The sequence below is a fragment of the Aethalodelphis obliquidens genome, unplaced genomic scaffold (genome assembly GCF_003676395.1).
Source record: "Aethalodelphis obliquidens isolate GAN/ISIS:26980383/991018 unplaced genomic scaffold, ASM367639v1 scaffold23, whole genome shotgun sequence".
Classification (NCBI taxonomy): Eukaryota; Metazoa; Chordata; class Mammalia; order Artiodactyla; family Delphinidae; genus Aethalodelphis; species Aethalodelphis obliquidens.
In genome coordinates, this window is record NW_020837967.1 from 22,553,101 (window position 1) to 22,578,278 (window position 25,178).

Consider the following 25,178-nt stretch of genomic DNA (forward strand, 5'->3'; position numbering starts at 1 on the left):
ATCTTTTTCATCCTGTCAGAATAATCTTAAATTTAGAATGCTAAAAAAAAAATTCAGTAAGAGAACAATGTCACATTTTTTATTAGGAAGCAAAGTTTATAACATTATCACAGAGGTGTGAATCTTTGTGTGAGCTTTCCACTTGAAGACAAACTATTCATTTAAAATTTCAAAGAATACAATGTTTCCAGTAGCTTCTTTTTGACTGGCTAACATTTCCCACACGCCAGTTGTGGGTTGGCTATCTAATTACTAATATCTTCTTCAAAATGTTCTTAATTCATATTTCACTTCTGAAAAAATAACAAAATAGATGTTTAGGGTTAATATGGTGCTTAATGAAATACCTGTTTCCATTTTTTTAAAAGAAAGTATTCTGCCTATCTTGTAATGAATATACATCTTTTTGACCAAATGAGCAGGTTTTCTGCCAGCAAGAGGACCCTAGTGAACCTGAAGAAGATCACTATGGTCGAGGATGGGCAGCGAGGCTTTACTGCAAATCCTGTCACTGTTTTCTCTGGCTCTCTAGAGAAATTTCTAGAAAAAGACTTCTAGAAGTTTCTCCCTCCTGTTATGACTGAGATTCTTTCCTAGGCTTAGTCTCTATTTCACTTTTCTTCTAGCCAAAAGGAACAAAGCTCCACGTGAAGTTTCTTTTGAAGATTTCTAAGGAAAAAGGAGGCTCTAAGCACTGAATATGGAGAACGAGGTGGGTCCGTTTCAGCTCTTAAGAGTATGTTTCCCCCAGAAAACTGTCCTTTTTCTTAGTGCCTACCCTCTCTACCATGTTCTGGTGGGATTTGTCTGCCGAGTGGCTTCCCAGAGGAAACCTGACTTTTCCGGGCCAGGTAGTGGCCTCCAGCTTGCCCTCCCCATGGCCCCATCCTCCGAGCAGGACCAGGAGGTCCAGAGCAGTTTCACTTCCCACTGCCCTGCAGTCCGGCCCGGCTGCTCATTTCTCACCAGCCCCCTTTCGCCTCCCCCATCTTCCTCATCGCTCTCCCCCCACGTGTCCCTCTCTCCCCTTCCCCTGTGTCTGCTCTTCTCAGAAGTTAGCTTACAAAGCAAAGTTGTAACTTTGAATTCCTGTTTTTCCAACCGCCCTCATGTGACAGGATATCTCCTTATTGGAGGTTTTCCCTAATTTCAGAAGCCCTTTAAAAGTGGGCCCTGCCTCCAAGTGTCTTTTCAGCCGGTTGTGCAGAGAAGGGGGGAGGGGCAGGGCGAGCCGGCGCCCTCACTGTCTTGGTTCTCCCGGCTCTCTGCTCTCCATCCCTGCAAGAAGAGGATCAACCCTGGGCCATGAAGCTGTCCGCGCTCCTGTCTTTCCTTTCTCTCCTTCCGGTTGCCGTGCAGCTCCTGGGTAAGTGGGCTCTGACCTGCAAGCTTTCTGACTTGGGGCCTGGGGTACCCCCTCCCCTCTGGGTCAGGGTTGAGGGATTTCTTCCACACCTGCGGGGAAGAGAAAACAGGACTTCCGCACCACCAGCTCTGCGGCAAACCTACGCCTGGTCCCCAGGCCTGGAAGCGGGGCACCCAGAGGAGGCGGCCGCTTGGCAGGGCAGAGGGGCAGCCTGACCTGAGCGCCACAGAGCCCCATCTTCCTCTTACCTCTTCTCTCATCTGCCGTTGCCTCTTCCCCGCTTTATTCTTAGAGCGATTTCCTCTGTGGTTGGCCGATTCTAATTTTCAGTTTCTATCTAACCCCCCACCAACAACTTCTGAGTGTTTTTGGCCAAAAGGAAGGCGTCACTGGTGTCTCTCTTCATGGTAGGTCTAAGGATGGATCGCAGATCGTCCCCCCGCCCGAAGATTCCATGGGAGTTTTAGAACTCATCTCTTGTTTCTGTGAATGAGCCATTACATGTTTGCTTAATTGGATTATAGTTGATTTACAATGTTGTGTTAGTTTCAGGTGTGCAGCAAAGTGAATCAGTTTTACATCTACATATATCCACTCTTTTTTAGATTCTTTTCCCATATAGGTCATTACAGAGTACTGAGTAGAGTTCCCTGTGCTATCCAGTAGGTCCTTATTAGTTATCTGTCCTATATACAGCAGTGTGCTCATGTCAGTCCCAGTCTCCCAATTTATCCCTCCCCCCCTTTACCCCCTGGTAACCATACTTTCGTTTTCTACATCTGTAACTCTATTTCTGTTTTGTAGATAAGTTCATTTGTACCCTGTTTTTAGATTCCATATCTAAGCGATGTCATTTGATATTTGTCTTTCTCTGACTGACTTCACTCAGTAGTGGATGAACCGTTTGATCTAGCTTTTACTGCCGGAGAGTTCATCCTTATCTATGTTCCACGTTGATCCTCATCTTTGTTCTAAGTTGTTCACACTGATTTATTCCTGTCCACCCTCACCTTTTTTTTTTTTTTCCTGGAGACTGATAATTACTCGTGAGGCATAGATTCAGAGCTTTTCAGAAGCCCAAAGACATTATGGAGTCTCTCTCTTCTATTTCTTTTATGGAGAAATAGAAGAAATACTCTCTCTTCTATTTCAGTCTCAACCTGCTTTACCCTTGGAATGAGAGTGCCTGGAGGAATTTTTATTTCCAGGTCTCTTTTCACATGGGATAAACGGGGTTTCAACTTGGAAATGCTGGCTCCCCGATCCCCCTTCATTCCTCTCAAATCAGCAAACGCCGTCTGCGCCCAGCCTGTGCGAAAGGGCGCTCCATGCCCTGTTGAGTTGGACGCGGGTGTGAGTAGGGGCCACGGAGGAGACGGAAACTCCCCACCACCAGGAAGCCTCCCAGGGACAGTGTTCCATCACAGAAAGCGTTAACTCACCATGAGCCCGAAGTAGTGGGGATTATAAAAACACAAGCAAAGGCAGTAGGGTTTGCACCTGGCCCCTGCCGGGAAGCTGCTTAATCTCTTTGTGCTTTAATTTCTGTGTGTTAAGTAAGGAGCATTGTATTACTTGCCTCATCAGTTGTGGCAATGATTCAATGAGTTGAACTGTGTAAAATATTTAGAACATAATATGACCCAGAGTAGTTGCGTCCTAAGTGTCAGCTGTCAATAGTAGTGACTTCTTTTTAGTCCCATGATAGCAATCAATTGTTCAATACAAGCAGTAGAGTTAGCATTTAAAGGAGAAGTTTCCCAAAAAAACAATGCCGAGGAAAGAGTCCTGGAGGCTGAGGACACGTTTTACCTGAGTCCTGGCTGCAGAGTGCATCCCTCAGACAGTGAGGAGTGCGACAGCAGGGCAGGTGAGCTCCACATCACCCCTGTCTTCATCTTGAAAAACAGTATTGTGCAGGAGGATTAATATATTTTTTGTGACCCCAAAGGTTAAAACTAAGAGCAGTGAAAATCTTCTAACGGTTGTGCTGTCTCAAATAGAATGTTCTGCTTAGGGGTAAGTTCTCTGTCACTAAAGGTCTTCAGACAGACACTGGATGAGACCTGGACCCTAACCCAGCACCTTCCAATAGGTACATCGTCAGCCACATTATGCAGCCACCTTTAAAAAAGTAAAAAGAAACATTGATTTTATGAATATGTTTTATTTAACCCAATGTATCTAAAATATTATTAGTCAGCATTCATCAATATAAAATTTACTGGGATATTTTTACATTCATTTTTTAAAAATTAAAATGTCAACATCCAATGTGCATCTTATACTTACAGGGCATCTCAGTTCAGACTGGCTTCATTTCAAGTGTACACTAGACCCTTGGGGCTAATAGCTACCATACTGAGCAGCACAGATACCACAGATAGAGCCCCTAAATTTCTTTTTTTTTCTTCTTCTTTTTTTTTTTTAGCCACACTGCGTGGCTTGTGGGATTTTAGTTCCCAGACCAGGGATTGAACCAGGGCCTTCGGCAGTGAGAGTGCAGAGTCCTAACCACTGGACTGCCAGGGAATTCCCTAAGTTTCTTTAAATTTGCTCTTAATGTTTTGGGGGCAAAAAGTCTTTCTCACTTTACTTAGGCAGTTTTCCCTCCTGGAGACAGCAGGATGCCTTTTGCTCTGATGAATGTCTTCCTCTTCACAGACACAACTATGGGAGAAGGAGGAGAGTGCTGAAGGATCTTTACTTAAAGAATGAAAGCAAAACAAAAACATGTATAAGGGAGCTCTTTCCAGAAAATTTGTTATTAACTTGAGAGCCTTTAATTCTTATTTGACCTTTTCTTGGCCCAAGTGGCACATGAACGGAGGTTTCTGGATAAAGCAGAGCACCTACTTAGCGGTAGAATAAAGAATATACAAACCCTCCGTACCCCCTCCCCTGGACTCCCTTCCCATTTATACAACCCCCCAAAAAAGATCTCCCTGCTTCCTGTGGTTTCTTTCCAACCCAGAACCCTTTCTCCCACTTTCCTGAGAACATCCTGCATCGTCAACACCACGAGACCCCGTGTTGTGCCTGGATGGGGCCGGGTGGCCAAGCATAGCAGCGGGAGAGTGATCTCTTTAGCAGGAAGAACTGCATTCAGTTCTTGTGCCAACGTCTAGACCTCAGTGGGGGATATAATCGTGGTAGAGATACAGTGAGAGTTGCTCAGGCACAGAGGTTTAGCTTGAAATTGGGACGGTTTGGCTCACAGGCAGTGCAGTGGTGGTAAACGTAACAGTTGGTTCTCAGAAGAGAAAAAGCACTGATTTGTGGCATGGAGCGATTTCCACGGTGTGAGACTCCCACCATGGTTGATTTCAAACTGCCAACGTGAGGCCACTGGAAGCAGAGTTGGGAAGAGGTGTCAGTAAGAGGCTCTCACTGGCCCGTGAGGGTGAAAAAAAACAAAAACTAACAGAGTGAATGTGACCTCTAGCCCACTGCTGTACTGCATCCAACCTCCTCGTTTATTGGTAAGAAGACTGAGGTCCTGACAGGTTAAGTGATCTTTCCAGGGTCTCACTGGTTAGTGGCACAACCTGCTGAATGCTCAGGCCTGCTGACTCCCAGGGCAGCGTTCTTTCTATCAAACAGAAGCAATGCGTTTTTGCTCCACAGATGATTGGTTTCATACCAATCTTGGACATCTTCAGGGAACAGTTGCCCACTGCCTATTCCCTTACTAGTTTTCGTTTTTCATAAAATTTTCCTTATAATATTTCTACTTTTCTTCTTGTCTTTCTCCCTTCCTTCCTTCCTTCCTTTCTTTCTCTCTGTCTCTATCTCTCTCTTTCTTCTTTCTTTCTCTCTCTTTCTTTCTTTCCTTCTTTCTCTTTCTTTCTTTCTTTCTGTCTCTCTCTTTATTCTTTCTCTCTCTTTCTTCTTTCTTTCTTTCCTTCTTTCTTTCTTTCTTCCTTTCTTTCTTTCTCTCTTTCTTTTCTTCCTTCCTTCCTTCCTGTATTTCTTTCTTTCTGTCTCTTTCTTTCTTCCTTCCTTCCTTTCTTTCTTTCCTTCTTTCTTTCTTCTTTCTTTCTTCTCTTTCCTTCTTTCTTTCTTTCTTTCTTTCTTTCTTTCTTTCTTTCTTTCTTTCTTTCTTTCTTCCTTCCTTCCTTCCTTCCTTTCTTCCTTTCTAACTTTTCTTCATTTCTAGTCTCTCATTTCTTCCTTCATACATATGACTTGTTTTGGATACCAGATTTAAACATACTTTCAGACATTGTTGACCCAAACCAAATTTTTGTCATCTTTCTTTTTTCAATTGCTCTTGTAGTTGTCTATTTTTCATGTTGTTGTCCCAAATAACCTCTGATTTTTCTATAATTCAGAGATGAAGATCTGTGGATGTAGGATATTCCAGATATAGGCAAGAAGACAATTGCTTTGTTGAGTGACATTTCAGTGGCTTCTGAGGGTGTTGGACCTAATTTCTAGGTAGGAAGAGTCACCACTGGTTAAATGTGAGCTTTAAAGAATCAAATACGCTTGAAAGAAGCCAGAAAGAGAAAGACAAATACCATATGATATCACTTAAATGTGGAATCTAAAATATACACAAATGAACTTATCTATGAAACAGAAACAGACTCACAGACAGAAAGACTCACAGGCCCCCTTGTGGTGGCCAAGGGGGAGGGGGGTGGGGGAGGGATGGCTTGGGAGTTTGGGATTAGCAGATGCAAACTATTATGTATAGAATGGATAAACAGCAAGGTCCTACTGTCTAGCACAGGGAACTATATTCAATATCCTGTGATAAACCATAATGGAAAAGAATATGAAAAGGAATATATATCTATGTATAACTGAATCACTGTGTGCAGCAGAAATTAGCACAACATTGTAAATCAACTATACTTCAATAAGTTTAAAAAAAGAAAATACAGACGGTAACCTGTCAAAAAAAAAAAGAATCAAATACACTCAACCTCAGTTAAGACAAAGACCCTTGTCTTCAAAGGGACCTGGAGATTACAGTGATGACACTGATCCTGAAACCCGGTCTGAGACTGAATCTTGAGCAGCTAGGGGAGAACCAGGAGATCACAGATCACAAGGGGAGTTGCACAGGAAAGCAGCTTCTGAAGTGGTTTGTTATCTGCATGGCAGAGAGAGGGAAGCTGATGTCGATGTGAGAACGGCAGTGTCCTCTTGCCTCCTGGCAACCATCAAGCATTATTGAATGGAAATACCATATGGTTACATGGGTCCATAGAGGGAACTAGTGGAGATCAGGTAGAATAAAAGTGAAAGTAAAAGGAGATAGGAAGGCAAGTGCCCTTTCAAAAGGAATGGAAACTGACAGAGAAGTAAGCCCTGTTGGACAGGTTCTTCTAATTACAGACCAAGATAAGGTCACAGAGCCCTTTCAGATCTTTAAGTAATTGCTTGCAGTTCCTTAATCAGATCCTTAATCAGATCCCAGTGAGATGGGTTGGGTGGGTGTTACAGTCCACATTTTACTACACGAGGAAACTGAGGCTTGGAAGTCAGCTAGCCATTAAGGACCAGAGCTAATTCTTGACCATGGTCTTTTGGCTCTGAGGCTAAGAAGTAGATGTAATTTACCAGCTGGAGTGTGTCCATCAGGAAAGACATAAGCGTGCTTCAAAACAACAGTCTGTCAAAGAAGGACTTACTTAGTCCCTCTCTTTGTATCAATTGTTTAGACTTTTCACTTGGAGATGGGAAAGAGGACACTAACATTTGAAGGTTTACTCTCTGCAAAATGGTATGCTGGGTGCTTTGCTTAAATTAATCTCATTTAGAAAATTCAAAGCAGCTCTATCAGAGAGCATTATTATACTCATTTTACAGATCTGGAGTTGAGACTAGAATGATTAACTAAGGCAACACAGCTAGTGAACGGTGGAACGAGCATTTGCCTGCAAGTTTGCTGACCTGGAAGAATATACCTCTCTCCACCACATCACCTGGAAACTCTGGGGGTCTCCATTGTCTCTGTCCTTCTGTCCTTCTCTTCGGGCTGCTGCAAAGGTTCTCTGTTTCTCCAGTTTCATCCTGTTCTGGACCATTTCACATTGCCTTTAAGACTGATTTTTCCAAGTTAGTGATAAGAATACACTTACACGTATCAAGCAATTTCTGTGTCAGGAACTGTTCTCAGTGCTTTATTTAGATGATCTCATTTAATTCTCACAACAACTAGCAGGTCCTGTGCTTTCCTCCTCATTCTTTGTGGGGGGAGGGGACGAAAAGGCAGCACAGAGTAGTTTAGAAACTTGACCAAGGTCACACAGCCAGTGAGCAGTACAGCGCTGATTATGTCACAATCAGGTGAACATGATACATAAAGATTAATTAGTGTGGTTGAGTGGAAGAAGAAAAAGCTGTGTAGAGTCAACGTCTTACCTACAGGTTTTGTTTGTTTGTCTTGAAATTGGGGGAGAGGCTGGCATTTTGAGGTTGAGGATATAGGGGAGAAAGGGAAGGATAGTGAGTAGAGCCTCAGGAGGGGATGGAATCCAGGACACAGGTAAAGGGATCAGCAGGCTGAGGGAGAGCTACTGAGATAGGAGTGAACGAACCCAGGGAGGGTGTAGATATCCCTGTCTTTAGGAGGAGAGGCAGGAAGTTGGCAGAGTTCCTTTTCCCAGCCTCTATTCTTTCCTTGAGGTCACAACCCATATTGGATTCATACTTGGACCTCCCCAGATAGCCAAATGCAGGGACTTAAATTAGTAGGTTCTCTGGAGATTTGATGAATGAATGAAGGATTGAAGTGGTAAATAAAATCATTCTCAATTTTTCCTTTATCCTTTTGTTCAACATCGCTAAACCTAATAGTGTGATCCTTAGTTTTTTCCCCTGCCCCCAGCACTTGTTGTAGTTGTTTTTTTTTTGCATATACTAGGTTCATAATAAATATTTATTTTTAACTTATAAACATTATAAATTTATAAAAATAAATATTTATTTATTAACTTACTTTCAGTTCTTTGGAGACACATCTGTGGGTGTACATTCACTTATAGGGGTTAATAGATAGATTCTTAGTCTGGATGGCTCAAGGTGGTGACCTCTGACAATGATTTGAGTGAAGTAGTTTATTTGGGAGCCAGTCCTGGGAAAGACTAGCTGAAGGGTGCGGACATGAGACCAGAATAAAGGCTGCTGGTCCATGGTGGGTCCAGGAGCCACGGCCCCTGTGAACAGCTGTAGCTCAGCCTTGCTAGGTGCCCTGGGTGACGATGTAGGATGTACGCCTCAGAATCATCCTACCCACGGTGCAAAGATTGGGGCTGTTTATTCGTCTGTAGCCATTGGTCACTGGCAAAGGGCTACTCCTAGGAGGAGTTCGTTCTCTGACCCTACTGGTCTTCGCAGTGTGTGAAGCGTTCTCTGATGGCCAGAAAATGCCCTCCGGCCCAGAGATGTGGTGATGCCACTGGGGCCTGGGGCTGGCGCTCACTGAAATGGCAAAAGGCAGGAAGAAATGGTTCTGGTAGCATCTGCTACAGAATACCCACTTATTTTCCTCTTATCCAGCTTCTCTGTCTTCCAGAAGTTATTAGCTTTTATGCTTTCATGTCAGCATTTTATGTATTGTTGGTGGGGAAAGCCTAAACACATATAAGGAAGTACAGCATATAATAGTTATATCTCTAACTTGTCACCTTTAGTAACGTAACTTTCTTTGCCAGTAAGTTTGGAAATTTAATGACTTGCTCAATGTTATCATTTTAAAATGGTTAAAATGTGCTTAAAAGAAAATTTGTACCTGTGATATTGGATATCTAGGTTTCAGCCATTTTTAACCTGAGGCATTGTGTGGAAACTTCTTGCTTCTTTCCTAAATGTATTTTGACCTTTGATATTTCTCCCCTTGAAGTGTGGGCTCCTTGTGGCAAGGAATTTGTGTCTGGTTTGTCTTTGCATTGTCGCTAGCATGGTGCCCAGCACCTATTTGTTGAAAAATAAGTGTGAGGTTAGTAAGATTGAGTTAAGATGGATGACGGGTCTCTTCAATTCTGTAAATACATTTCTAATGTGTAAGTATCATCTGTTATCATTTGTTCAGCTTTGCAATATTTCTGTTACAAAAAAAAATTAGTATAGAAAACAAAAATCGAATGTTTATCCAAATGAAACATTGGTCTGGTTAATAGTGACAAAAATGCCACAAGCTGTCTTTTGGTCAAGGTCTTGAATCATTTTCAGAGGAAGAAGTATGACATTTTAACTCAGAGACATTGCACAGAGACAGTGATAAAAGCAAAACTTACATGTTGACTAGTTGAGGAGAAGAATAATGTATGAATGCAGGATCATAAAGCAATGATTTTACATTTCCTTGTATTGTCTAGCAAAGGCAATATCAAACTTGCACTGCTTCCTAATGTCAAAGATAAATAAAGGAAGCAAGAAGAGATAAGTTTGTATTGAAATAGAAGCTTTTCATTTCCAAGTACTCCTTTTTAAAAAAAAAAAATTATTTATTTATTTATTTCATTGCATCGGGCTCCTTAGTTGCGGCTTGCAGGCTCCTTAGTTGTGCCTCTCCAGCTCCTTAGTTGCGGCACCAGGGAAGTCCCCAAGTACTCCTTTTATAAGTATAAACATTTATAAATCACTCTTTGGTAAAAATAAAATTTCAAGGGAAAAAGTCTTATGAAATAGAACCATCATCATTAATCAACTATTAAATAAAAGAATGTAACTGGGTTTACAGTCAGGAGATGCTTCAGATTTAATGACTCTTCTTTTATTCATTCAACTAATATTTGTTGAGGGATTATTATGCTCCAAAAAGAGAGAATACAGTACTGGATTGGAACGATAAGTCTTTCTACTCAGCGAATTTACATTCCAGTAGGGGCACAGACAAAACACAAGTAAACAAAATTTTAAAAGTATATATTTTAAGATGGTTATGAATAGTATATAGAGAATAAACGAGTAAAATCTGGATTGTTAGCTCACTAAGGATTTGGCACTTGAGTTGGAACCTTAATGAGTACTTCAAGAAGAGGGAACTTGAAATACAAAGTCTCTACAGTGAAAATGAGCTTAAAGTTCTTGAGGAGCAGAAAGGCTTTGTGGCCGGCAGGTGGTGAGTGAGAACAAGGGTGGGAGGAGGTGAGAGCAGAGGGTCAGCAGGGCTGGATCGAGCCCCATCTAGTAAGCTGTGACATGGAGACTGGAGGGTTTTTTTCCCATGTGTGCAGTGGTCCTCTTGAAGGGTTTAAATGTGGGAAGAGATATGGTAAAAAGCAAAATCTCTTCTAACCTAGAAAACCTCTCCCTGAAAGTAGAAGAAAAAAAATAATTTTATTATTGAATAACTATTCAAGCCGACTGTGATATGCACCGTCAATCTGCTAAAGGGATTGCAAAACAGAGAGAAATCTGCCTCTTTTATATGGCTAAGTAGAAACATTCCATGACATTAGGTAGGGTTTACAGTTTGGAGTCAGGTGACATGTTAAGCCCATGTCAACCAGGAAACTGGGAGATCAGGCATTATCTCTGATGATTCCAGTTTCAAAGTGAGGAAGATCAGAGGAAGAACATGGTGGCTTAGTCTGGGGTGAGGCAGTGGAGGTGAAGAGAAAAGAATGGATTAGGGTATTTGTATTAGTCAAGTTTCTCCAGAGAAACAGAACCAGTAGGGTGTGTGTGTGTGTGTGTGTGTGTGTGTGTGTGTGTGTGTGTGTGTGTGTGTGTGTGTGTGTGTGTGTATCTCTCTGTGTGTCTCTCTCTACCCATCATCTATCTATCTATCTATTATCTATCTATCTATCTGTCATCTATCTGTCAATATCTTTTTGGAGAGATTTATTTTAAGGAATTGCCTCGTGCAGTGGTGGAGGCTGGCAGGCTGGTAACTCAAGAAAGAGTTGATACCGCAGTTCAGGTCCAAAGACAATCTAGAGATAGAATTTCCTCTTCTGGAGGGGACCTCAGTCTGTTTTCTCTGAAGGCCTTCAACGGATTGGATGAGGCCCACCTACAGTATGGACTGTAATCTGCTTTACTAAAAGTCTACTGCTTTAAATGTTAACCTTATCTAGAACAAGAACACAAAACAAAAAACCTCCCAAAACAACCTTCACAGACCAAATATTTGCATTCCATGTCTTGGCCAATTTGACACATAAAAGGAACCATCATGGTATGTGTTGGGGTAGAGCCAACAGATTCTACTGTTGTCCTAGAAAGCGAAGGAAAGCTGGAAATCCAGATGACTCCTGGGTTTTTGGCTTATGGATCTAGGTGGATGATGGTGCCATTAATGAAAAAGAGAATATTGGATGTTTGCTCATTAAATACCATCATATTTAGAGTGAACTTAAGATGGAACTACAGACAAAAATTAAGTACACGAAATAAAAGTCAGATAAGTATAAAAATTCTGAAAGAGGAACACTATTCATGCAATATGACTTCCAAGCACCTTACCTTAAATGGTTGGTTATCAACTCGTTGGTTGACTGAATTTAGACAGTTACTAAGTGTTGGCCACTCAACAGTAAAATCAAATGGCTGAAGTAGGAGGTGGAAGAGAGATTTATGGTCGGGATGGTACTGAGAAAAACTGTGAAATGTGGAAGGTAAGTCTAGATAGGAAAATAACAGGTGGAATAGCCAACACAAATGAAGTGTGAAGGGCAATATAGCTGAGTCTACAGGTATCTATGGTAACATTTTCAGAGTTCAGTACCTTTTTAGATGAGCACATTTACATTTGTGTATGGTAATTTATCCTATAACTGTTTCTAAAGAACATTTTTTCTTCTTATTTCCTGGGTTTTACTGTGAACAAAACAAAATATTATTAACATTTTAATTGTATTACCAACGCACAGAGTTACTCATTTTGCCTCACAAAGATCAGGCTTGGGAAGGCCTTCAGTTAGATGGGAGGAGCTTGGTTGACACCGCATGTTCTGTTGACAGGCGTCAATCCCAAAGATGCCAGCAGAAGCAGATCTTCTGAATTCAGGCTCTAGTGAGTCCCGATTCCAAGAAATCAAACCAGCAGACATGAGGAACCCAGCCAAGGAATCTAGGCAGAGGTTCGAAGGAGCACTGAATTAGGAACCCAGGCAAGACAGAGGCAAGAGGTCTCTAACAAGTGTAGACAAGAGCAGATGCAGCCGGAGAACATAGTCTTTTCAGGCAAAGATCCATTAGGACCTTGAAGTTGATAGTCCAAGACTGATCTCCGAGTGTAAGTGGAGCCAACCCCACAGGGTGCTGAGGACGGTAGATAGAATTTGGCTTGTGGAAGCAAAGGCCTCTCTTAGTGGCACTGTGATTACTTTGATAATTTCGCTGGGATGACCTGATTGAAATCGGGATTAGCAGATGCAAACTATTGTATATAGGACGGATAAACAGCAAGGTCCTACTGGATAGCACAGGGAACTATATTCAATATCCTGGCATAAACCATAATGGAAAGGAATATGAAAAAGAATGTATATATATGTATAACGGAGTCACTTTGCTGTACAGCAGAAGGTAGCACGACATTGTAAATCAATTTATACTTCCATCAAATCAATTAAAAAAATAAATTGAAGTTGAAATCAAGTGTAAAAAAAATACCAAGCTCATTCAGCCAGACACTCAAACATCTGTGATACTATCCCAGCTCATTTTGAAAGAACCTCGTAAGTAGAAAGAATTTAGTTAAACTTCACAAAAAGTGTTTAATTTGTATTTGTGCCACAAAAACAGTCAGTTCCTTTCATTTGTCTATTAAAAAAATAGACAAAAAAGAAAAAAACTTTACATGATGAAACATGAAATCACTTTTGATTTAAAGGACAAAAATATGCTTACCAGATCTTTTTATTCTTTTTTTCTTTTTGTCAAGAGGAAGTTGAGTTTTGCCAGCTAGCAGCTATGTACTGTAAGCATAAATTATCTATACATACTTATTTAAAGTACCAGCCCCAAATTACAAGTATAAAAAAACTGTTATTTATAAAGTTACTCTCATAAATACTACCTTAAATGATATAAAACCTACATTTATTCAACCTTTACTGCAAACTTCACAAATTATAACACTATCAAATGCATTTTTGTATCTTTTTATTATGCAGAGGTTAGGTTGAATATGCCAATGAAATGAAAGACACTAGGTGTCCAAGTTACCTATTGTTGGATGGGAAAGAAAACAAAAAACTTCTCTCGTTGCCCAGACCTCTGGGCTTCCCAGAAGATACTTAGCTCACAAATTTGCTGGACATTATTATTTTTTTTTTTTTGCGGTAAGCGGGCCCCTCACTGTTGCGGCCCCTCCCGTTGCGGAGCACAGGCTCCGGACACGCAGGCCCAGCGGCCATGGCCCACGGGCCCAGCCGCTCCGCGGCATGTGGGATCTTCCCGGACCGGGGCATGAACCCGTGTCCCCTGCATCGGCAGGCAGACTCTCAACCACTGCGCCACCAGGGAAGCCCAAAATTGTTTTTTTAAATACGAAAAACCTTACTAATTAATGTCATGGTTAGAATCACTGGGTATAGGTTTCATCTATCTCAAAAAGGGTAGGGATAGTAGGACTTCAAAATTCTATTCCAGGATACACAAGTGTTTAATTTTATAAATTATTGTATTCATCCCCAAATTTGCTTTTCTCAGATGAGTATTATTTCTTCCTCCGTTACCTACCTTTTGTGTTTACTCCACTACAGTTTGTGTGCATTTAAGTCTTTTCATAAGGTTCCTTGTCTGAACTAGGACATCTTGAAGATGTCCAGCCACATGCTCCCAAGAGGCCCCTCAACCCGGTCTCTCTCCAGCTTCAGGGACCCACGGAGGGAGCAGAGCCGGCCCAGGCTGAGTCAATTTCAACCCTTTTCCTGTGATCACAGGTCTTTCAGGAAATGGAAACATTGAGAACTTTTGACCTAAAATATTGTCTTTGTCCTATGTATCCACTTAAGCATCCTTTCTTTCTTTCTTTCTTTTTTTAACAGACACTAGGCAATTTTTAATATACAATGAAGATCACAGGCGCTGCGTGGAAGCATTAACTCCCAGTGCAGTTCAAACTGCAGTTTGCAACCCAGACAGCGAAGCGCAGAAATTCCGATGGGTGTCTGAATCGCAGATCATGAGCGTTGCCTTGAAGTTATGCTTAGGGGTACCATCAAAAAGTGACTGGGTTGCCGTCACTCTGTATGCCTGTGACTCCAAGAGTGAATTTCAGAGATGGGAGTGCAAAAATGACACGCTTTTGGGAATCAAGGGAGAAGATTTATTTTTTAACTATGGCAATAGACAAGAAAAGAACATTATGCTTTACAAGGGATCAGGCTTATGGAGCAGATGGAAAGTTTACGGAACCACAGATGATTTATGCTCTAGAGGTTATGAAGGTAAGAAGCTTGGGATTTTTTTTTTTTTTTTTCCTTTCTGTCAAGTCTTTCTCATCTTCTTGGTTGGAAACGAATTCAAGGAAATAAGCATATTCTTGTTTAGTCTGGACTAGAAGAGTATTAATTGATTACTTTTGTGTCTGGAACTCTTCTGTGTTCTGTGAATGAGTAAATGTGGTTCAAAGTCCTAAATGATACTTTAGCTATTTGTGATTAATGAGAAGACATTTCTTGTAACTTTTGCTAAGATTTTTTTTTTAACAGTGGGTTACCGTTTTTAGAAATTACTTTTCACTGTAATCTTTGACCCGGTGTCTTCCATTTTACACTGTATGATTGTCGTGATAAGAGTTTAACGAAATGTTTCTTTTCCTTTGGTTTACATTACCTCTGAACAAATGATCCGTGGAACAACATTCTTTACCAATTCAGACTGTGTAAAATGAAATCTTGACAATTTTGGTTTCTAAATGTTTCTAATTTATTTGTTACCTTATGGGTATTTAGAGACATTATGTAATAATCAGCAAATTAGAAAAGCTAAGGAATTAGCTTGTAAACTAACCTTCAGCGTCTTTAGTCTGCTGTTTGAGAAAGTGGTAGCACCCGTGGGGCAGGAAATAATTGTATATGTAGTTGGTTCCTTCAACTCTTGAAGGTTAAATAAAATCAGAGTATCTAGTCTTCTCTCATCTTGGCCAAATTTCATTCTCTAGTGGCTGCACAGAAAAAAGATAAAACAAAAACCAAAAAAGAACTTGAAGCCCTTTACAAAGGCTTCTTGAGTCAGATGATGTTGTAACCACTTTCCAGGTTTGGACACTTGATTTCTGTGAAGTGTGATCTAGAACGACCTCAAGGTCAGAGAAAGAGTCTGCCTCTTGGGGCAAGAGATTAAGCTGTTTGCAAAATTACTGTGTTACTGAGGCTGCAAATGTTGGTTGAACTTAGCTTACGGCAGGTACGCAGATCATCGGAGTTCAGCTCTTTGCAAGGTGATGATCTGACAGCTTTCCATTTTCCTTCTATGTTGTATAAAGAGAAGAAGAGAGTAGGGACTGAAGAAGAGTGCGAAGCAGGGCTCAGAAAGAAGTTATCCCAAGGCTTTTACTGAACATAATGTAGGATTAGAAATTACCTAAGAGGCAACCTAAGTAACACAGCATTTCAGGAGAAACTTGTCGGAAAATTATAGGGCAGGACAAAGGTGAACCAAACTTGACTGAGTCAAATTCCACAGGTGGGACAATCGTTCTAATTGAGGAATCCAACACAAGGAAGTTTGGTGCTAAGAGGTCAGAATTCTCATTTTATTTTAAAAGATATCGCTGAAGTTCTGTAGTCCTCTCTCCACCCCCTGCCCCTACTTTCTGGTCTTCTGTTTGCTTTGAGAAAAATATGCATAGGATTTAGTATAGTGGTTCTCAAACTTTAAGATGCTTAATAGTCATCTGGAGAGCTTGTTAAAAATACAGATCCCAAGGTCCCCCCCCCCTAGATTCTAAATTAGCATATTGGGGGAAGGGCCTAGGGATCTATTGAATTATTTTATCAATACTGTGTGGCTGGATGCAGATGGTCCATCGACCACACTTTGCATACTCCCTAAGTCTCTCCCAATACTTAAGATGTTCCTGCTAGAAGATCTAGCCCTTCAGAGTGATCTTGCAATCGATTCATTGGAATATGCATTAGAAGTAAAGACAGTGCAGAGAGGATGTATGCAGAGTCTTTGTCTCTCTAAAGAACACTTGGGGAAGAAAACTGTCTGAGGCCAAGGATTTAATTTTGAGTGATCGACTCAGACTTTGTAGACTTGGACAGATCTGAGGATTGGAAGTGTGGCCCTCAAGAGGAAGAGTCAATTGAGTGCAGTGACGTGATTTGTTAGTCAAGTTGGCCTCATCAGTGCTTTGTTTAATAAATCAAGTTAGTCCTTAAAAAGCCATTTCTGATTGACATCTGTAAACTGAGCCCTGAGAATTCCTTGGCTAGCTGAATGAACAGTACCACTAGCCCTAGGTGGTCTTATCACGCTTTCTTCATATGAAGGAACAATGGTGTAATTATTACAAATCCAGCATGTTCTTTATACAGTCTATGATTCGGAAAATTAGTCCTGTAACTTAGTGCAACAAAAGCTAGAATCACATTTTAAAGTTACTAACAGCTGGGCAATTGGCAAAAGAGTCATTTTGAGGGAACCGAGAATAAACCTAGCTTTTAAGGTGGACAAAATAAGTACGAGCAAAGGAAAAGGAAAGGAGGTAAGTAGCTTTTTTTTGTTGTGCTCTTTACATATGTTAGATGCTGTGCTATGTGTTTTACAAATGTTATATTATCTTAGTGACTTTCAAGATGTCTTTAACGAACTTTTTAAAGTCATAGAATCTATGAAACTTAATTAGGAAAAGAGTATTCCTACCTAGAAAAAATTCTGAATATAAACTTGTCACAAGAGACTGAATATTTCAATATAGAGGATTATTATCACCCAAAGAGGCATCCCTACAAAGGTAGACTGAACATACTGGAGCATTTAGCTACTTGAGTGGTTTGGTTGTCAATGGACATATGAGCTTCCTTTTGACTTACGCCAAACTGTGATCCATAACGATTCTCTCTATTTTTTTTGAAATTAATGTATTTATTTGGGCCGCGTTGGGTCTTCATTGCTGCGTGCGGGCTTTCTCTAGTTGCGTCGAGCAGGGGCTGCTCTTGCCTGTTGCGGTGCACAGGCTTCTCATTGTGGTGGCTTCCCTTGTTGCGGAGCACAGGCTCTAGGTGCATGGGCTTCAGTAGTTGTGGCTCGCGGGCTCTAGAGCACAGTCTCAGTAGTTGTGGTGCACGGGCTTAGTTGTTCCGTGGCATGTGGGATCTTCCCAGATCAGTGCTCGAACCCATGTCTCCTGCATTGGCAGGCGGATTCTTAACCACTGCGCCACCAGCGAAGTCCACAATTCTATATTTGTTTCAACTTTCCTTTCTAGGTGAACCTAGAGTTTCACATTTTGATCTGTTTGGACTCATTTTTTTAAAAAAGACAAATACTGATTATAGATAGTATCTAAGGGTTTTACGTGATTTCTTTCCATGATGTGAATTGGAGATTTATGCTAAAGTTCCTACCCTTTCTCGTAGCCGTTGTTGAGGGACTCAAGCGGAGTCTGTCTGGACAGGAGTGGTTGGAGGGGATTGAAGTTTTGACTGTGTGTTTGGGTTACACAGCTATAAGGTTATTTTTCAATCTAGAGATTCAGTAATTCTCTGATTCCAACCGAGGGGAAGGATGGCCTTTTCCCTGTTTGGAGGAAATGCAGAAGTCAAAGTTGTTGTCAGTAGAGCTGACTGTTTTTGGCTCAAGAGAGCAAAGAGGGAAATCTTATTGCAAAAGACAGCAGCATAGAAGTGGTGCTAGAGTTTTTCCCGAGGACACACGTATCCAGCAAAAGACAGGAGTCGCAAGAGAAGGGAAATACAAAGGAATTCCCTGTGTTAGTGTAAGAGCTGTGATCAGAAGCATAAGACCGATCCTTGCAGTAACCTTGTGATTGGAAAGTAATCGTTCAGATTCACATCCATTCTAAGTACAAGTCAATGTGTCTCTTCTAGCCATGTACACACTCCTGGGCAATGCCAATGGGGCAACCTGTGCATTTCCATTCAAGTTTGAAAACAAGTGGTATGCGGATTGCACAACTGCTGGGCGATCAGACGGATGGCTCTGGTGTGGAACCACTACAGATTATGACGTGGATAGGCTATTTGGATATTGTCCATTGAAATGTAAGTAACTTTATCATCAAGACAATTTTGGCACTTTCAGTATGCAACCTAGTGATCAGACTTTGCGTTTATCGAGAACATTTCTTCCTCCAAGTGACTTCTCATTTCCTATCTCATCATACCCCACCACACCCTCTACAGATGTCATTGTCCCATTTTATAATGGAGGGAGTGATCCATATTGGCTAAAGACAAGAACACAGATCTTCTGACTCTCAGCCCTAGGCTGCCTCAAATGACCCCTTTATTTTCACTAACTACGACTTCTCCTCAAATTTCACTGTTACTGTCAGTTATTTTCTAAGACTTCAGGGCAAATTATACTGTATACGATGCAATATATACTTAATGCCACAGGTGGGCATCCCATTTTCCAACCCCCCCAATGATTTACCTTTATTAAACTATAGATCAAAAACAGGATTTAAGCAATGCCACAGCCTTGGTTTTGATGGACAGAGAGAGAGAGAGAGAGAGAGATGTGAGTGGCTCCTGAGTTTTGTGTCAATGTAATGAAAAGGGTTCCTCCCTGTGAAAATGATAGTAATGCTACTCTTCTTAAATTAAGTTTAAGAAGACTATTATTTAATTTAACATAGCTTCAATGGAAGTCAGTTACGTCTATGCTTGGAGGGGTTTTAAAATGAAAATGTAAGTCTTATTGCAATGATGCAGAATAAGTGGCATTGCATCGTATTGAAGTGAGGGGGCCATAAAAATTCTTGGTGTCCTTTCCATGCTCTAGAATTTATAAAGAAGCAGGGTAGCAGGTTTTGGGTGGGGTGGACAAGGGCATTCGTGTTGGAAGGCAGGGATGTGGCTGAAGAAGACAGAGGAGGAAGGGTTCTTGGCTTCCCTCTCTCCATCACCCACACCCTCCTCCTGCTGCCAGCATCGGCCTTCCTTTCCTTCCCCCTGAACTTCTTACCCCCAACCACTTGCTACTTCAGACTCTGTGGATCAGAGCTCCTGTTTCCTGCTGTCCTGCCAAGGGGCGGGCGCTGGGTCAGAGCCTCAGATACAGTCTGGGCTGATTGTGAGACCACCTGCGTTGCAATAGTGCCGCGCACCCCGCTAAACTTTCAGGATCACACATCCACATACCATCGCGGTATTCCAAGCGTTACTGTAAAAAACAGTGCAATTTACAAACATATCTTAGTTTGTCAAGTTAAAGACAGAATTCCAAGAATTGTGCTTATTTATCTCTTTTGATTTTTAATCCCTAAACATCTTACTAAAAATTAATTTGATTTCTCAGCCCCATGGATTATTGTAATTCCCCTCTGGGTCCAGTCCCTCAGTTCTGGGTGAATACTCACAAAAACTCAGTCTTCCTGTGTTCATGGTGGAACCGCTCTCCCATTCTTGGGTGAGGTAAATGCATTTCTGTTTTATAACAACTTTTAAAGGTTTGATTCCCATGAAAGGTTGACTGATGTCTGATCTCTATATTAGAAGGCTTTTTGTCTGAAAACAAAACTGAACATTTTCCTCATGAGATAAGGCAAGACTTGTTTTTCAGTGATTGAGAAACATCTTCCTCTGGACTTTGTAGGAATGGTATTTTCTAAATCCGTTATCATGGAGTGTCTTGGGGCTACAGATCTCACGGGTCCAGCTGTAACATCCTGCACTTACATGGTGTTGACAGGGACGTTGCTGGCTGCCCGTATGATTTAATGAGTCATTAAATGGAGGACAAATGGCCAGCCACCAATCATTAAAAAAAAAACAACACCTTGGCTAGACATGTGTTTTAGAGATAAACTGGGTAGGCTCTAGAATAAGCTTTTAGTCTCATTGGTTCCAATTTATGTCTTCCAAAGCAAATTATATATTTGGCCTAGTTCATTGTAAAGGTAAAATAACTGGAAATTTAAAACACTTTTGATTTCAACATGCATTACAATTTTAAAGCACATTTTATACAGTCCATGCCTTTCTTGAAGGGCTTTGCATTTTCCCAAACTCTTTCGTTGTCTTTGCTTTGTGTGTTTTTTTCAAAAGAACATTTTATTTGATGTTAGCCTTAAACTAGCAGATTCAATACAGGAAGACGAGGTCCCGGCTGTTGACCTAGTGACACCCAGTACATGCTCTTCACTGCCCTCTGTAGTGTTTATTGTAATGTTTTCCTTCTATTTAGACGTTTATTTTCAAGTATCAGGAGAACAGGAAAAGGAAAAGACTCCTTTCTCTCAATTGCCCATAGCTTGCAATTTTAGCTTTCAGAGTCAGTTGCGCTGGTTTACTGTGGGAATTTGAACCACTTGGGGAGATACAGAGTCAGCAAACCTATGCATGCCTTGAGAAATAGGTCTTAATCCCTTGATTGAAAATGCAAAATACCCTTTCTTTAAATGAAGAGAAGCAGCAAATTGCATTTCTTTCTTTGGTCCTTTGTAGCCCTTTCCTTCATTTCTGGACGAGAAAATCATCCCCTCCTTCTTTTATAGCTCACACTTTCTACCACACTACAAGCAAAACCTCCAAATTTCTAAAAATATTTATTTAAAATAGCTCCGACTTCAAGTAAACCTCAAACCAGTCTCATCTGAGTGATCTCACTTACAGGGCGAAGAATCCATTTGCACATTAAACTAGTAAGACCTCAGACTGTGGTAATTTAAATTTAACATTACTAATTCAAATATATTTTTTATGTGAATATATAATAATTTTATAGTTAAAACCTCTTAGAAATGTCTATGCTGTTGCCCAAATGAAATGTTGATATAGTTTTCTTCCTCTTTGGTGTTTCATGAACCACAAATTTCATATCATAGTGTGTGGTAAGTATATGAAAAAGGTCACTTCAGATACAAAGAATCACAATTACATGCATATATAAAGTGTGGGCTATATGTGTATGTATAATGTTGACTGTATGCATATATATGGTGTAGGCTCTATACACACGGACAACTGTCCAATTTGTTAGCAAGTTGAATACTCCTCAGAGAATTTGAGTTTACGTAATCTTTTCCTTATAAAAAAATGAAAGGATTATGATTTCACATGACTTGTAAGTAGAATTTTACATTATTAAAAAGACAAAAGAGAAGTTTTTATATCATGAAGCACACAAAAATATTTCATCTGTTGACTCATTTCTCAAACATCTTATGTGTAAAATGCAATCAATAATATTTATCCATCTATATTATTGGCCTTTCATAGACTGTAGCCACGTTTATAGAGTATATTGGGAATCATAAAATAGCAAAGGTAAAAATTTTAAAAATTAAAAAAAAAAATTTTGAATTAAAAAGTGTTTTACTCTGAGCGAAGAAGAGCTAACAATCAGCTATTGCCAGGAGCTGCCTATGTTTAATACGTGCTAGAGATAAGAACGTGAGACTCCAGAGGTGGCTAACAATTTAACTAAGGGTGACTCACCAGTGAGTGACAGAGTCTGGAGGCAGGTCCTGGTCAGTCTGTCTGTGGAGTCTATGACCTTCCCCTCTAATGCCTGTGTCTTTGGTCTAAAAAGACCAAACTAGAATGTACAGGTGAAATACCCGTTGCTGAGAGAAGACATATTTATTTTCTCTTCTCCCTTTATTATTGTTTTTCTAGATTAAGGAAGTTGGGCTGGCATCTCTATTCTTAGTCTGTGTATTTGCCTCACTTCCCAACTCATCTGATCTCAAATGTCCTAATGGAAAAATAGAGATGGTGAGTCCCTGTCTTTCTGGAGGCACATGAAGGAGATGGAATGCGGTCGATCTTTGAAAACTCCCCCTCTTCATTTCAGGAGTAAAGAAAATCTCATAGTCACTTTAAAACTGATTAAAAGAAAGAAAATAAGGGAAAGTTAATGCTTTAGGCAATAATGCTACCAAGATTGTTTAAAAGATATTGTTCACTGAAAATTCTTTCCACGCATAAGGTAGTCAATTCCTTTTGACTTCTTTTACAGTCGAGGGCAGTGAAAGCTTATGGAATAAAGATCCGTTGACCAGCATTTCCTACCAGATAAATTCCAAATCGGCTTTAACTTGGCACCAGGCGAGGAAGAGCTGCCAGCAACAGGATGCCGAACTCTTGAGCATCACAGAGATACATGAGCAGACATACCTGACAGGTAAAGATGCGAAAAGAAAACAGAGTTGTGACATCATGATTATTTTATTTCCGTATAGTTTAACTTAAAAGCATACAACACGAATCATTTGAGACATCATGATAGAGTCAGTCCTAAGCAGATGGTGCAGAGGGTTTGACAAATGTGCACCCTGAACCAGACACCTGGGATGGCGAATAGGTTTCAACTCATGAGCCAACTTTCTTCTGTCCGTTGTGTCAGTGTCTAGAACTTGTGCTGAGAACGATTCGGAGGATTTATTTGGGCTCAGAGTAGAAGATGCTGCAATCAGTTAGCGATGCTGTTCTTGGACACAAGACACGGGTGCTATACTGGTCAAATATTCTAGGTCTATAGCTCGAAGCCATTGGTTTTCCATTAGCGTGGGAGAATTTAACACGATAAACTGAAGAGCTGCCACCACAAACAGGGACAAGTGAAGAGCCGTCCTTTTGCCTCCTGTCTTTCAAATTCCCAGACTCTGATGGTTTTCAGGTCTTACTGATACTCTTTCTACAATGTTTGTTTTTTTAGCATTTGTTCTTATGAGGTTGTGAAGATGAAAAGGGCTAATGTTTGCTTGAGATGAGAGGGTCTGTTTTAGCTTCTGCAATCCACACTTGAGGAGCGGAGCGGTCAGGACCAGAAACGAGTGTGGGAGATAGAGCATCCGACTCCCTGCTCTAATCCCCTCCCTCCCGTTCACCCTGACCCTGCTTACTAGCTGAAAGTATCTCAGATCCAGTGACCACCATGTTCAAAAACTCTTAGTGGCTTCTCATCGCCTATCAAATAATTAACAACACACCTTTGCCTGACATTCGGGGGCTGTCACCTATCCACTGACTGCTGTTCCCCTTTGTGCATTTCGCAGTCTTGACAAGAGAAAACTTTTGGGTTCCTCATCTATGTCTCATACTTTCTCACCTCCACATCTGTCCCCATGGCATTTCTTGTACCTGGAATTCCCCACATTTTATACAGTTGAAATGCAGTCTTCTCTATTTCCATCTGCTTTTCTCTTATTTGTTTACCACTTTTACAGTGGTTACTTACATATGTCCCACTTCCCCTACAAGACTATAAATACGTTCAATTTTTATTCATTCATTCATTCTACAAGATGGGTGATTTCTCTGTGTGAGGCATTGTGCTAGCTCCTGGGGACACAGCAGTGACCAAAGCCTGCCATGTCCTGTCCACATGGAGCTTAAAGTCCAATGGGGAAAACACATAGACAAGAAAACAAGCAAATAAATACAAATTATAAGCAAATTGAAGGCTGTGTAGAGAATGGATTTGAGAGGCAGATGGCTGAAAGTGAGGAATGTCTTGTGAATATGTATGTCCTCCGAACCCCTAAAGAGATTCACACAGAACCTTCCGGGAATACAGTCTCAAGGGATGTTTGCTGACTGACAAGTGAGGATGCAGCACAAGAAAAAACATTATTTAGAAATTCACCCTCACATTTGGACCAGTGGTCAGTTTATGGCGAGAAGACAGTTGTTCTTAAGTGTGAAGTTGCTTATCAGTCACCAGGGAGCTTTGTTAAAGTGAGCCTGCCTGGGTGCAAACCCCAGAGACTGTAGATCAGTAGGTATGATGTGGGGTCCTGGAATCTGCATGTTATCAAATTTCCAGGTGATTCTAGGGCAAGTGGATGGGGACCCCACTTGGCAAAGCACTGGGTACAGTACCTGCTGTATCAGCAAAGCCTACAGATTGCATCTGCCTGGATAGCAGGCAGCAGAGCTCAGGAGTAAGGAGCATAGACTCAGGAGCCTGACCGCCTGGGCCCCGGCTCTGTGAAGCTGGGGGACCTTGGGGGCGATGACCTGAGGCTGCTGTGCTGCAGTGGGAGAGTGTGTGTGAACTGTTACAAGGGACAGAGCTGTCCCCAGCCTTGTCTCATCACCTAGGATTCCCTTTCTCCAGCTCTTTGCGGGTGATCCTCTCCACCAATTGGAACACACTTCTCCTATAAGTTATTATTTTTTAATTGAATTTGAAGATGTTGATTGCATTCTATTTTGGGCAGAAAAAAATGTCACATGAATTTTTTTTAGCACCACCGTGTGAAATACACAAAGCATTATTGGGTAAGAAAGACTTTTCTAGTCCATTTCTGAGGACTAAATCATGAGTACTAGCTCCACTGTAATGAAATGTTTCTTGTACCAAGTATAACATTTAAAAATTTTCTGCTTTCAGTATAGGCTGCAAGCCACCATTTTCTTTCAGCCATCATTAAAGAGATTGACAGTAGAAAAGCAATGCGACCTCACTATGGGCATTCGTGAGCTCAGAGATGGGATTACGCCTCTGTCTGCTCAGTGATTCTGTTTTGTGTTGGTCCTTGGGGTCTTTGTATGCAGTATTGGGGCAAAGTACAGAGGGACCAGTATTTGCAACCATGTGTAAAAATAAGGAGAAAAAGAGGAAAACAGAGACAGAGATAAGACAAAATTTATGTAGGTGATTAAGGAAGAGAGAGAATGAGTTGAGACAATCCTGGTGTGATTTGCGCTGGCTTGCACGGGTTAGAGAAACCTCAGAGTTGAAATGGTTTCAC

The 25,178-nt window shown here is 41.0% G+C and overlaps 1 protein-coding gene across 1 annotated transcript in view; it reads left to right on the forward strand.

The window, feature by feature from the left end:
• Positions 1-1,231: 1,231 nt before the first annotated feature.
• Positions 1,232-25,178, forward strand: part of MRC1 (mannose receptor C-type 1) — a 96,027-nt gene continuing 72,080 nt past the window's right edge. Inside the window, exons 1-4 of the mRNA XM_027121983.1 lie at positions 1,232-1,366; positions 14,326-14,727; positions 18,340-18,513; positions 22,439-22,603. Coding sequence (XP_026977784.1) covers positions 1,306-1,366; positions 14,326-14,727; positions 18,340-18,513; positions 22,439-22,603 — 802 coding nt within the window. The 5' untranslated portion in view covers positions 1,232-1,305. The remainder of the gene's footprint in view (positions 1,367-14,325; positions 14,728-18,339; positions 18,514-22,438; positions 22,604-25,178) is intronic.